Raw genomic sequence first — 13,497 nt, 5'->3', positions numbered from 1 at the left:
CTCTGTTCAGAAAAAGGGACCCGTTTATTGGCAGCAGTAGGGGGGCTGCTATATTTATCGAGGCCAAGTGAGCATGGCCTCTTGGTAAGATGGCTTAATGGATTTAGATTGCTAGACTAGGGGAGTTCTTGCCAGACATTCACTGGGAGCATGGATAATTAGAGTCTGAGAACAAGTATTGCAGGTAAATAATTTTCTGTGTGCAGAGTGCATGCTTTATGTGACTTTCTGTTTAAGTGTGTGTGGTTTATATTGCTGGCTTATTTTGATGATCAGCTCTTTAACATACTCAACATCTTTGGTTTATTTTGCAGGAGCTATTGGTTACATGGGAACAAGTGCCTTTGTTCGTAAAATCTACACTAATGTGAAAATTGACTAAGGAAATAAGAAATTGAACTATGGATCAGTTCCTGTTTTCATGGGGATGAACTTGCACAACAAAAAGCGCGAGAAGAGATTTGGGTTTTAACACTGGGCACTATATGGGTCTCCATTTTGTGGATGGCTTAAAGTAACATCTATTTCATTGATCCTAGGTTCTTACTGACTGCTTTCTCCAACTGTTCACAGCAAATGCTTGGATTATATGCAGTAGGCATTACTACAGTACGTGGCTAATCTTCCCCAAAACAAAAAGACAAAAAACCTAGCTCATTAAAGATGAATAGACTAGCTCTCTTCAGTGAAGAGGACAAACGGTTTATTTAAAGCATTTGTTCCATTCAGTAAAAAGAGGGAAACTTGGCTGCTAAAACTACTTGATTAGTAGTCTTCCTGGTACTTAACATTTCTAAATTATGTAAAAATGCTGTTCCAGAAAGATTACTCTTCTGATTTTTACTGCCATTGCCAGGATAGGAGGTATGTTTTGTATTTTGACTCCAGGTGCTTTTTGGTTTATTTGCGGTATCAACTATACCCTACATTCATTTGTTTAAATCATAATTTAAAAATATATAAAAACCCCATATGCATGTAATATATCAGCTATTGTTCTAGTTGGACCAACTTCCCTTTATTTATCTTTAAAGTAATATCCAGCTACATCTTAAATCCATCCAAAGAAAATAGTCTGAAGACGGGATGTATTCTCTGCAATGCAATTTACTGTACAGTTAGAAAGCAAAATGTTAAATGAAGAGGATTGTTTGTTTTTTAATAAACACTTTGAGGTCTAGATTAAAACAAAACCAACATTTTAACTGAATGTCTAAAGTGATTCTCCTTTTTTCCAAGTTAGTCTTGCGGGTTTTTTTTTTTGGTTTGGGTTTGAATGAAGATTTTCCTTTAGACATTATACAAGGGGTAATAAGTGTATATAACATTAAATAATGTAACTTAGGTGTAGATCCCAAATGTATTTGGATGTACAGATTTACTACAGAGTACTTTTCTGATGATTCGGTGTAAAAATGTGTGAATTTGGGTGGCTTTTTACATCTTGCCTGCCATTGCATGAAAAGTTGGGGTTTCTTCACAATGTGTGTATGTCATGCTTTTCTGTTCTATTTCCTTTCTCAAGCTCTTACAGGAATTAAATTTGTAATTTAGAACATTTTAATTTTTGTTAATCCTATCTGGACACTTGTGTAACTTCAAAAGCACAGTTGCTTTAGAGTGTTCAGAGAACTAAAATAAACTTTTCGGACAAAAATGTTCTGATTGTGAAAATAGATGAGTTTGCAATTGAAAATGTTTGAAAAAGCAATACTGCTGAATGCCAGTTTCTGTATACAATATTAGTGTGGTTTTCAAATACCAAAACCCCATGCTTTGAATTCAGAATTTGCTTACAACTGTATTGAACAATACAGCTCCAAAGTGGATGACCAGCCCAAAAAGATTCTTCTTGGCTGAACTGTTTGTGGAGAAATCTGTTTTGTGATCCAGCTAGTGTACTGAGAAAAGGGGGGGTAAGCGTGGACTGAAATAAATGGGCAAATAAAGGTTAAGTCTTTCTAAGATGACTGTTAATTATGCACTGTATTTAGCTAGAAATATCCTGAATGTGTTTGTGACAGATTTGAGAGCCAATCGGCTTGATTTTTTTTTTTTTTTCATCTGCCATATAGGGATATTTTCACCAGTGTGGCTGTCTGAAGTAGAGCACCTGCCATTGAGAAGGCAACTTCCTGAATTTAAAAAATGAGCAAAGTATTTGTAATGATTAGCAATCTTTTTTTTTTTTTTTTTAATCTCTCTATAAAAAGTACTGATAATGCAGTAGCCAGAATGAGAAACAACCATTCTTTGGCAGGGTCGGGCTGGGGGAGCTGAACTGATAGGCAGTAGTGAGAAGCAACACATCCGGCTGTATATGGCTTCCGGAAAGTATTTGAGCTTTCAGCTCTGATTTCCCTGGACAATTTTAACCAATCTGTCAGAAAATAGAATTAAGTTTTGCTTCAAGTGAATGGTTGGTGTCTGTAGCTGAACACTCTGCCGTTTAACAGAAAACTTTTTTTTTTTAAAGTACAGGCTGATTTTAAGATGAGCTATAAACTGGGTCAACAATTAGTTTTCCTTTGTTCCAAAACATGGAGACTTAAAGCAAAGAGTGGGGTTTGCACTAGTTCTCGCTAGTGCATACAGCTGTGGGAAGCCCTCTTTTCATCCATGTTCTTCTAAATCTGAAGTGAGAAGCCGTTATCTTCACACAATAAATACATTAAGTACTCCCCTGAGATACAAGTTTTTTAAAGGAAATATTTTGATAATGGGTCTGTTTCTCTATTTAGAGTGCTGCTATATGATTAGTCTATCAGAAATGTCACTAAACCGTTTGTGAATTTCATTTAATCACTTTTTTGCCACAGAATGGTGGGCTGCCTACTTGCTTTCTCTATCCTCTGGCATATAAAGCTAATAAGCTTTTGCATATCCAGATAGGATTCTATAGCTTTTAAAGTGGCATTGAAAAGATGCTTACTGCACAGGCATTGCTTTTGTTTCTGCCAGCACGTTCCTCTGGAGGAGTACTGTGTTTAAATCATTGATATTTTTATACTTCCACCCTAGCACGTGAGTAAGTGGGGGGGGTTGCTTTGTTTTCCCCCTTCCTTTTGGTTTCTGAAGGAGTGCGAAATGTGACCGGTTCTCAACAGCTTGTCTTTATGGTTGCTGTTTGGGGCAAGGCTATTTATTTGTCCCCTAAAAACTGTGGATATAGCTTGAACCATCTTGCTTAATAGAATTCGGAAGCTCTCTGCTTAGATGATGTAGTCCTTCCTCTTTTATGGAAGAAATAAAGATCTTGCAGCCAACACTCCTCTTTCCATGGTTGTTTCTTAGGAGTTTCTGGTTCTTGAAGATTTTTGATAACTCTTCAGTTGGCCACTCAGTGCTTCTCTTCCCACTTCTGGTACAGAGGCCAGAGAATTGGGTAAATAGTTGTGTAGCAATAGCCAGTCTTGACCAAATGCTTTAGATAAATAAAACTGTAAAATCTTTTCAATTGAGGCGGAGTACGTATAGAAAGCACCTCTGGTACTTCATGTATGAAAAGTGGTGAACGCTGGATTGGAGATAATGGAGACTGCGAATAAACATTGTTATGCGCTTATTTTCATGTCTGAATGTTTTGAAGCAACAGTGTCTATTAATTCCTCTCCAGACTTGCATTCCAAAGTGTGTAAAGGGCACGCAATTTATTTTGCTGTATGATAGTTTAGGTGTATTTCTTCAACAAGTTTCAGGTTAAAAAAGAAAACCAAAAACCTAACACTCTTTACACTTTTGGTGCTAAAACTGGGTAAAACTGATAGCACGTTCCTGTAACTACCATTACTGCAGAGGTAACACAAATGAGAAAGTGACATTTTGCTCTGGCTTCAGCATCGCCAGCATCTGGCCAGATTTGCCCGATGAAGTACCTATACACAGCTTCACTGAAGACAGAAAAACTGCGTACCTGTGAGTGCATCAGCAATTGCTCCACTGGAATGTGTGCAAAAAGCATAAGCTTTGGAAAAAACAAGTCTCCTCTCCAGCCTGTGGACAAGTAAGCGGAATAGTTAGAGCTGGAGTTGAGGGGTCCTCTTGTCTTGAATTAATTTTTAACTGTGCAGCTTGTGGTTCATTTTAAGAGTTGGTTGGGACTTGTAGATTGGAGGATTCCATTTTTTGATCCCTTGGATCTTTTCCAGCTAAATGCACGATGGCAGCAGCAGTCTGGCAATGGCTGTTAGTGCTGCTGCTGTCTAAACCAAGTATCTCCTACCAGGCTTAGCACTGCAGTCACGACAGCCCCTGCTATTGCTGGACCTCTGTTGGAATATAGCCATGTCTTACAATTTTGAAGCAGCACGTTTATGGTTTGCACTCTTCAGGAGCATCTTTTCTCAAAAAAAAAAAAAAAAAGTTTTGATGCCATTTGTTTTCCAGATGCAGAAGTATAGAAATGAGCCTTGCAAAGGAACATTTGCTTTTTGCTAAATAGCTTCAGGGAGAAAATTCTCCTAATTTTCTGAGGAGATGTCTCCGTGCAAGTTCTACAAAGTAGTTCCTCGCATCTCGCAGTTTTATCCAGGAGGTGCTTTTTCAGCTGGGGGAAAGGGCTGTTACAGTATTAACTTTATGACTAGGGGTGTGGTTCTGAAATTTTTCTTCAATTTTTGGGTTATGGCATGTGGAACAAAAAAAAAAAAAAGATGATGGGAAAACCCATGAATCTGGGAGGCTTTGGGCAGTTCCGGTAAATTCAAGCAGCTCTTGGAGAGAATCACTTTAAAGGGCAGGAGCTCATTTGGGAAAAGGATAAGAAAAAGTTGGTTAATCTGATGGATTAACCTATTTCTAAGGCAAGCCTCTGGAAACAAATCTGCTGTTAGGGTACCGTTTGCCCCCAGCCCCACATCAATTACGGCCTTTTCCTTCCCATCAGTGTATTCGCCCCGGTGCCAGGCTGTTGCAGGAAACCAAGGGCTCATCTGTCATGAGCAAGGGAGGCGACGTTAGTTGCTACCAGCGGTTTTGGCTTGTTGATAGGTTAATTTTCTCGCCAGCTCCCAGTAATACAATACAGAACAGTATGTCGAGTATCTCTGGAGGTTCTACCATGCCGAGGCTCCATTTCTCACGGAAAACAAACCCATAGGAACTTCCCTTACTTTCTACATGGAAGATCACCTTCAAGACCGAGACATAACTGTACGAGTTCGTACTTATCCTTCAGCTCGCCTCACGTGGCTACAGCATTCCAGAAAATACACGCATTTTTAGAATTGGGAGCTGATGTGCAATAAACAAAATACTTTATTTTACAGAACTGTTCTTTTAGGGAGGGTTCTATTACAAAATAGTCCTAGCGTAGAAATAAACTCCTCTGATACTGTGAGATATGTTTTCCGTAGGATGCGGTAGTTGCCTCGATAGATTCCAGTTCACCCAAGCATAGACTTAAGCCCTGTAAAGCTGAAACACTATGCTGGGGCTGGGCCAAAGCATCCAGTCTCCAGTAGCTCTGTCTAACAAGGTGACCAGACCAGAAAGCCATGCTACAATTAGGCAGCAGGCTGTGAAGTTTTGTCCAGAAGGCTGTGCGCAGCAAGTTTTTTCCTTGGTTTCTGAAAAGTTTTGAGAGCTGTAGCAACTGTTTCTGAGAATCTTCCAAACGTGGCTGAGAACATTGCGTGAAACTGAGCTCAAGGAAGCTTTTGTGGCTGCTCATTCCCGTTGCCCGAAGGTTTGACTCAGAAATTTCAGAGTTGTGTGATGTGTGAAAGCACTAGACGAGGCATGGTGGTTTTCTGGGCGACTGGAGATGGAATGCTCTGAGTTCATTTTATGCTATTTTTTCATTCTGAATCACTACAGCCTTGGTTTAGCCGTATGGCTTTATTGGGCTGAGAAAAATGGCTTACGTTGTTAGCTTAGCATGAGGCTCTTCCTGCTCTGCTACAGAGGAGTAGCTGCAAGAGCAGGATGGAAATTTTCTCCTCGTTTCCCTTCCAGTGCCTGACCGGGAGTTGGCAGGTGGCTTAGTGAACATTGCCTACTGTTTGTTGTAAAGAGAGGTCTGACAGTTTTAGAGACAGACACCCATTTACCTGCAAGAACTGGAGACTTTCATAATAAAACATTGGAAAGACGCTGTTAGGCTACTTCAGTTCTGCATCTGGACTCTGCAGAATAATTTTTAACTGCTTAGCTGAAAGTTGATTTTTTTTTTGTTGAAAATTGGTTTTTTTTCTGTTTATCTCACTGCCAGAAAGTATCAAATGCCCACCTTTGCCTGAATCTGAAATGTACCACATTTTTGTATGATATGCACAGCAAAATAAATAACCACAAAGGAACTCGCTCTTCCTGGTTGTCGCGATCTAAAGCGTGACGTGTGAGACGAACCTAATATAAAGTATTACTTGGCTAATGAAGGGAAACCTCTGTGTGTTCTGTGCCATAGCCAGGTGTGTCATTTGGATGAAGATGTTACTGCAGATAAATCTACGGACAGAAGTCCTGTGCAGAAACTGTGACCGGGAAGCTTCTCTAAGGCAACTCTCCATGAAGCAGCATCTCTGCTTTTTTGACAGATCCGTTAAATTCTACCCGCTGCTGTGAAACAGCCTAAGCTCAGGTAGCGTATGCTATCGGGCTCTGTAAAGGAGGCCTGCGGGTGAACAGGTAAATGCAACTATCCCACCTGTGTCTCATAGCACAGGCTTGGAGAAATGTTTTTACTTTCCCAACCCATCCTTTTGGGAAAAAGGAAAAAAGAATATTTATTTTATTATGTATTGTTTTCCTATGGCAAAAAATCCTTTGGAAAGACCAGTGGATTCACCTTATAAGAACTTTGAACTTAGGTTAGACATTAGGAAAAATTTCTTCACAGCAAGGGTTGTCAGGCACTGGAACGGGTTGTCCAGGGAAGGGGTTGAGTCCCCATCCCTGGAGGTATTTAAAAGACGGGTAGACAAGGAGCTTAGGGATGTGGTTTAGTGGTGGGATGGCAGGGTTAGGTTAATGGCTGGGCTTGATGATCTTAAAGGTCTTTTGGCAGGTGGCTTAGTGAACATTGCCTACTGTTTGTTGTAAAGAGAGGTCTGACAGTTTTAGAGACAGACACCCATTTACCTGCAAGAACTGGAGACTTTCATATTAAACATTGGAGAGACGCTGTTAGGTTACTTCAGTTCTGCATCTGGACTCTGCAGAATAATTTTTAACTGCTTAGCTGAAAGTTGATTTTTTTTTTGTTGAAAATTGGTTTTTTTTCTGTTTATCTCACTGCCAGAAAGTATCAAATGCCCACCTTTGCCTGAATCTGAAATGTACCACATTTTTGTATGATATGCACAGCAAAATAAATAACCACAAAGGAACTCGCTCTTCCTGGTTGTCGCGATCTAAAGCGTGACGTGTGAGACGAACCTAATATAAAGTATTACTTGGCTAATGAAGGGAAACCTCTGTGTGTTCTGTGCCATAGCCAGGTGTGTCATTTGGATGAAGATGTTACTGCAGATAAATCTACGGACAGAAGTCCTGTGCAGAAACTGTGACCGGGAAGCTTCTCTAAGGCAACTCTCCATGAAGCAGCATCTCTGCTTTTTTGACAGATCCGTTAAATTCTACCTGCTGCTGTGAAACAGCCTAAGCTCAGGTAGCGTATGCTATCGGGCTCTGTAAAGGAGGCCTGCGGGTGAACAGGTAAATGCAACTATCCCACCTGTGTCTCATAGCACAGGCTTGGAGAAATGTTTTTACTTTCCCAACCCATCCTTTTGGGAAAAAGGAAAAAAGAATATTTATTTTATTATGTATTGTTTTCCTATGGCAAAAAATCCTTTGGAAAGACCAGTGGATTCACCTTATAAGAACTTTGAACTTAGGTTAGACATTAGGAAAAATTTCTTCACAGCAAGGGTTGTCAGGCACTGGAACGGGTTGTCCAGGGAAGGGGTTGAGTCCCCATCCCTGGAGGTATTTAAAAGACGGGTAGACAAGGAGCTTAGGGATGTGGTTTAGTGGTGGGATGGCAGGGTTAGGTTAATGGCTGGGCTTGATGATCTTAAAGGTCTTTTCCAACCTAAATGATTCTATGATTCTAACTCGAGATGTTTTTCCAAGGGTGTCCCATGCCCTCCTGCTTAACCTTGCAGCAGAGATATCCAAACCCACCAGCTTTGCTCAATGCTTTCCAAGCACGACCGACTCCTGTATGAACCCTGAAAATGGATTTTAAGTGAAGTGATGAAACATCGGTTTCACGTGCCTTGGTTTGGGAACCAGTGGTCAAGCCAAAACTCATGCTTCCCGCTACGGCAGACTTCTCCCCCTGCCTCCCGCAGCCTGTCCTGACTACAGCTCACAAATACTCCTGAAGGAGCTTGTTTTCCCTCGTGCAGTTTAAAGATTGCAGTAATGATGGGAAAACGTTTGGTGCTTTTTGAGGTGGGATGATTTAAAATCCTGTTTCCTGCTACTTAGGTGAACAAAAAGTGGTTTTCCAACTGTCAATCACTTACTCCCAGCTTCCCAAAGTGTTGCTGCCTGTGTGTAACAGGGCGATGATGTTAAATGCATCTTAAGTTGTTAATGCGCGGGTGAATGTGCCTGTGACTGCAGTGCGCTATGGGTACAGTGGATTTCAGAACCCCTGGAACAGGTTTAAGCACGTATGTGTCAGCACCTTTAAAGATTCCTTTTGGGTAGGGAATCATTTAGCCTTAGGTGAGATATTTGCTGGGTTGCAATGCAATGAACTTGATAAAAAAAGAAAAACCCACCCCCAACCTACTGCGGGATAGACTAGAATGGGTGATGAAATGGAGAGAGAGCAGAGGTCAATATTCATTTTATCACCTGGATTTGTCAATGACAGTGGTCAAGCAAGTGAAGAAAGAATGTCCTAAGAGAGGTCAGCTCTAGGAGCGATAAGGGGAGTTGAGAGCAATAGACTGCTGGGTAAAACCAGATGGAGAAAATGGGCAAGAGGAGGTGGGAAAAGCGAACGGGCTTCAGCAGGGTGGGAAGCCTGCAAAGGCACTCACAGAGTACGTGAGCCTTTGACAGAGTGCCACGGAGCAGAGGGAGGGTGATGGCTCTGCAGAGCACCCAGTGATGCCTGTAGGACCTGATGCACGGCACATCGGGCTAAACCTGCAGCAGGGGTGGTTTCCTGCCAAAAAGGAAGCAACACAATAAGTCTAAGCAGCAGGTCTTGTGGAAAACCTAACAAACTTGTGTGTTGTTTTGGCCCCGGGATGTGTTGTGTGCAGGGATATTCCATCAGTGCTAAGTAGCTCCCACATAGCTTTGCTCATGGATGCTGCTCAGAAAGAGCTGTGTGCATTCATGCTCAGTGAGGCTTGAAAAGACAGTGGATTTTGTTTGCATTTGTTGGGCAGGAGGGGATTCTGTAAAGGAAGAGGCTGCCTTTGACAGTGATGTATATAGATCGTTTTGTTTTCAGATAGTCAAGTGTTGGTGTCACGAGTTGCACTGCTGGTGTGAAACTTTACTGTTTTACCCGCTCAGATGAAAAAGATATTTTCACAGAGCTTTTTACATTCCTGATGTGCACTGATGAGGCACCTACCAATCAAGATGACATGAACTGATCTTCTAAACACCAAGAACCAGTCACCACCCTGAATGTGCTGCTTCGGCTGCTGGTGGCGAAACACTGTGATTATTACTGAAAGCCATCTCTAGAAGGGTCGAGCAGCTCTCGTGTTAGGGAATGGACTTCCAGAAAGGGTCTGCTGAAGTGGGAGAACTTCTCTGTCTGTGTGTGGATAATACCAATAGACTCCTCTGAACTCCCTCACGGGCTCATTCGAGTTGCACAATTAAAGATCCACATTTTATTATGCTCCCTTCCTCTTCAAAGCTGTAGGATGCCCTCTTGTATGCCCATCCATGTCTGTAATAGAGATTCTATATGTGGAAGAAGTTGGGCTCCCCAACACAGGTTGCCATCCTAGAAGAGGTTAGCAAACAGTTTCCATGTGGTCAAAAAACTTTGTTCTTAATGGGAGCACAGCCCAAACCTCCACACTGCTGACAAGGGCAGTGCTTGCTCTGCTGATCCATGATGCTGGTCAGGGAAGCTGTGGACCCACCCTTGCAAGCATTGAAGCTTTTGTTTTCCAGCTTCCCGTACCCTCAGAAAGCAATGCTGCCAGGACCTGCTCTACAGATCAAAGGATCACCTAGTGCTGTTATCTCACAGGAATCGGGCATTCCTCTGAAGCACAGAAGGGGATCAGCCTTTCCTTTTAAATAAGCACTAGGCTCTGCTCTTTATCTGACGAAGTCATAGAAAGTAGCAGCCTAATGCAGAAAAAGTAAAAGTTGGTAGCGCTAGCGGATATCTGCGTACATTCTTCTTAAAAAGCCTACAGTGAAGGAAATGCCCTTGGTTCTTCATGGCAATCTGCTCTAGGGCTTCTGTGTTTTACTGCTAGAAAGCTTGCCTGAAACCTAAATCTTCCTTGGTGCAGCTGGTGCTTATTCTTCCTTTACATATTAAAGAAGGCTGCTGTCTTTTCCTCTGTCCTCTGTGCAAGTCTCAGCTCAGGTCTTCCAGAGGCGTACCCAGAGCCCCTAGTAATCTTCTGCTGAGATGGTGGGAGCAAGAGCAGCAGCAAGGTGCTTATATGCATATGGGGCCTTGAGAGCTAGACTGGTTTCCAAAATTGCCATTCATTTTTCTGTTCAGGACACTCATCAATGGATGGGTCAGCTGCATTTCAAACCCCTGTGAGTTGGATGAGAACATGTATGCATTTAGGGCTCCTGTTGGAAGTGCCCTTATTCTCCAGGCTTGACCTCAACAGGTGGATTTGGTGTTGCAGCCCCAGTTTGGTGACCATCAGCAAGGAGAAAAGGGTGGAGAGTTTGGAATGAGCATCCTCAGGGAAGGCAAATGGCCAGGCAGCCATGGTGTTATCCAGCGTTAGCAGTAAGTCCTAGTCACAACCTTGACTTGTCCATTGAAAGGTGTTCTTGTTATTCCTATTTTTGCCTCATTTTGCCAAGATTGGTACAGCAAAAGGGTGTTTCACTCTTTCAATGAAAATCCAAGACATTTCCCATGCATGTTTTCTCTGCCTACCCTGTGAGTGATGGCCCCTGGAGTAGCCTGGGACTTTCCTTCATGGGTGACCCAGGCTCCCCCACCTGCTGGTCCCTGTCCTTCAGGTTTCTCCTCTGATCTTCTGGGACCTGCTTGGAAGCACAAAGTGGAAGAAACGCAGTGTGTCTTCTGCTCAGCTATTGCCAGAACCACTGACGTTAAAGGCTAAATGTGGGTCTTGGTTGTGAGCATGGACCAGCTGCTGCGTTTATTGGGGCCACGGAAATAAATGGCCAGTTCGTTGTGTCTCGTATCACCTTTCAAAAGACAAGAGAGATTCTGAGGTGCTGGTGGATACCTGACCGCCATCACCTTGTTTACAGTCCCCAGAAAATGCAGATTTGACAGAAAAACTTTGGTGTTAGAAGTTTTCCTCAGGGTGTTTCTTGTGCAGAGCCTACGATCACGCACAAAAGCGTCCCATGCTATAAAGATTTTTAGAGTGCCCTTACTGCAATGTCTTGCACCTTGCTGGTAGTTGTTTACATGACAACTGGTTTTTATCTTTCTTGACCTGAGCTGACTTCTTGACTTGACTTTCTTGACTTGAGCTGTGACAGGATAAGGAGTAATGGTTTTAAACTAAAACAGGGTAGGTTTAGACTGGGTATAAGGAAGAAATTCTTTACAATGAGGGTAGTGAAACACTGGAATGGGTTGCCCAGAAAGGTAGTGGAGGCCCCATCTCTGGAAACATTCAAGACCAGGTTGGATGGGGCCTGAGCAACCTGATCTAGTTAGCGGTGTCCCTGCTCACTGCTGGGGGGTTGGACTAGATGACCTCTAGGGGTCCCTTCCAACCCAAAACATTCTATGATTCTATGACCTCTCCCCCTGATTGGCTGTGTGGGCCATGTATCCTCAGTGCTGTGTGTTACAGAAAATGAGCAGACAACCTGGTGCCTGGGGTGGAAAGTGGGCAGCTCATGCCAGCCCCTCCTTCCTGGGGGAGGGAGTCTCCTCCAGGCTCCCCAGCCAGATTTTTTGCCTTTACCTGATGTGCCTTTCACCAGTGGTAGAAAACTCTAGTGTGTTCGATCAGCAGAGTTTTTGACCATGGTCTTCATGCCAGGGTTTGATACAGCCCTTTTGGCCTCCATGAAAGTTTGGAGAGGATATTAATTTCCTGACTTTTTTTTTTTTCTGGGAAGCTGATATTAAGTGGGAGGCAGGGGAGAAGCAGGAGCGCTTTGCAGTGGTCTGTGTTGCTGCTGAGGAGGTGCCTGAATCATGTTGTGCCTTTTTATGCTCAGGTATCATTCGTTGCTGTAGACTAGAAGTGACAAATTTATGGATAGCTGATGGCAAGCCATTGTCTGCCTGAGCAAAGGGAGGGTTCGGAGCTGGTGCTGTAATGGGAAACACTGCTTGAAGATCCTGCCGCGGGAGCTTGGAAGTACGCAGTTGAAGGAGCACAGAGTTATGGCACATGGAGACTGTGGTATGTGTGTTCACCCCAAGAACCCCCCACTGAGGCTGTACTCTTGTCAGCTCTCCTCTGCTCACTGGTGCAGCATCTGTGCTGTCTTTGCTGCATCTGCTGAGCAGCACGAGGACGGGTTAACGACCATTAACTATTGCTGCAGCCTCAGACTGTAACGCCTTGCCCAAGCAGCATTGGGCAGTGCTGAATTCAGGCTGAAGCACCTGGCCCTTGCAAGAGGACTCTTAAAACTCTTCAGCATCTGGTGAGGTGGCCGGGCTTTGGGGCCCTGCCCTTTCCCTGTGGGTCCCTGTAAATAGCAGAGCTATCCCACCTGTGCAGGTCTCCTCCATCACAAGCCAGCAGCCCTGAAGTATGATGCCTTCCAACGTGTTACCCCACACTCTGCTGTGAAAGATGGCTGAGATACCACCCTGGGCAGCTGTGGGTCCACCAACTCAGATCCCACAGTGTAGGTTTTGATGCAGCCAAGCATCTCGCACGCAACACATCCGCCTGATTTCCCAAGCCTCGCTGTACATTGATCCCCCCAAAGCCCCAATTTCCAATAAAACGGCCCAGTTGCCCCCAAAAGCTGCCAGCATGCGCTTAAAAAGTGGGCGAGAGGGATAGGCGCACACCCTGAGGTTTTGCCCCATCTCAATTTTTCCCGTCCTTTAGGTGGGTTTGGGGGTTTTTGCCCCTTTTTTTCCCCACCCACGGTCTTGCGATTCCCCTTACGCGTGGATTTTAAGGCGAAATATTGTTTCTCGTGGCGGTGGATGAGCCGATTCCCTCTGGCTAAGTCCCTGGAGCGGCAGTTACTTGAGGGGGGCAAGGGGGGCATGGGGGGCATAAGAACAGCGGCGGTAATTGCCTTATTTAATAATTTTGGTTATTTATTATTAGAATTCGAGCTTTTATCGCCCAAGTGCGGCAACCGAGAGAGGGACCGGGTTCCTCACCCTCCCCGCCCCCGAGGGAC

The 13,497-nt window shown here is 43.6% G+C and overlaps 1 protein-coding gene across 1 annotated transcript in view; it reads left to right on the top strand.

Moving 5' to 3' along the window:
* The window catches only part of TM9SF3 (transmembrane 9 superfamily member 3), a 46,772-nt gene extending 46,133 nt beyond the window's left edge, over positions 1–639 (top strand). The window contains exon 15 of the mRNA XM_009642023.2: positions 315–639. Within this exon, the coding sequence (XP_009640318.1) occupies positions 315–382 (68 nt within the window). The 3' untranslated portion in view covers positions 383–639. The remainder of the gene's footprint in view (positions 1–314) is intronic.
* Positions 640–13,497: the final 12,858 nt, after the last annotated feature.

The sequence above is a fragment of the Egretta garzetta genome, unplaced genomic scaffold, assembly GCF_000687185.1.
Source record: "Egretta garzetta isolate BGI_Z169 unplaced genomic scaffold, ASM68718v1 scaffold56, whole genome shotgun sequence".
NCBI classification, from domain to species: domain Eukaryota; kingdom Metazoa; phylum Chordata; class Aves; order Pelecaniformes; family Ardeidae; genus Egretta; species Egretta garzetta.
Note: the sequence above shows the minus strand (reverse complement) of the source record. Positions and strands in the feature narration are given on the sequence as shown.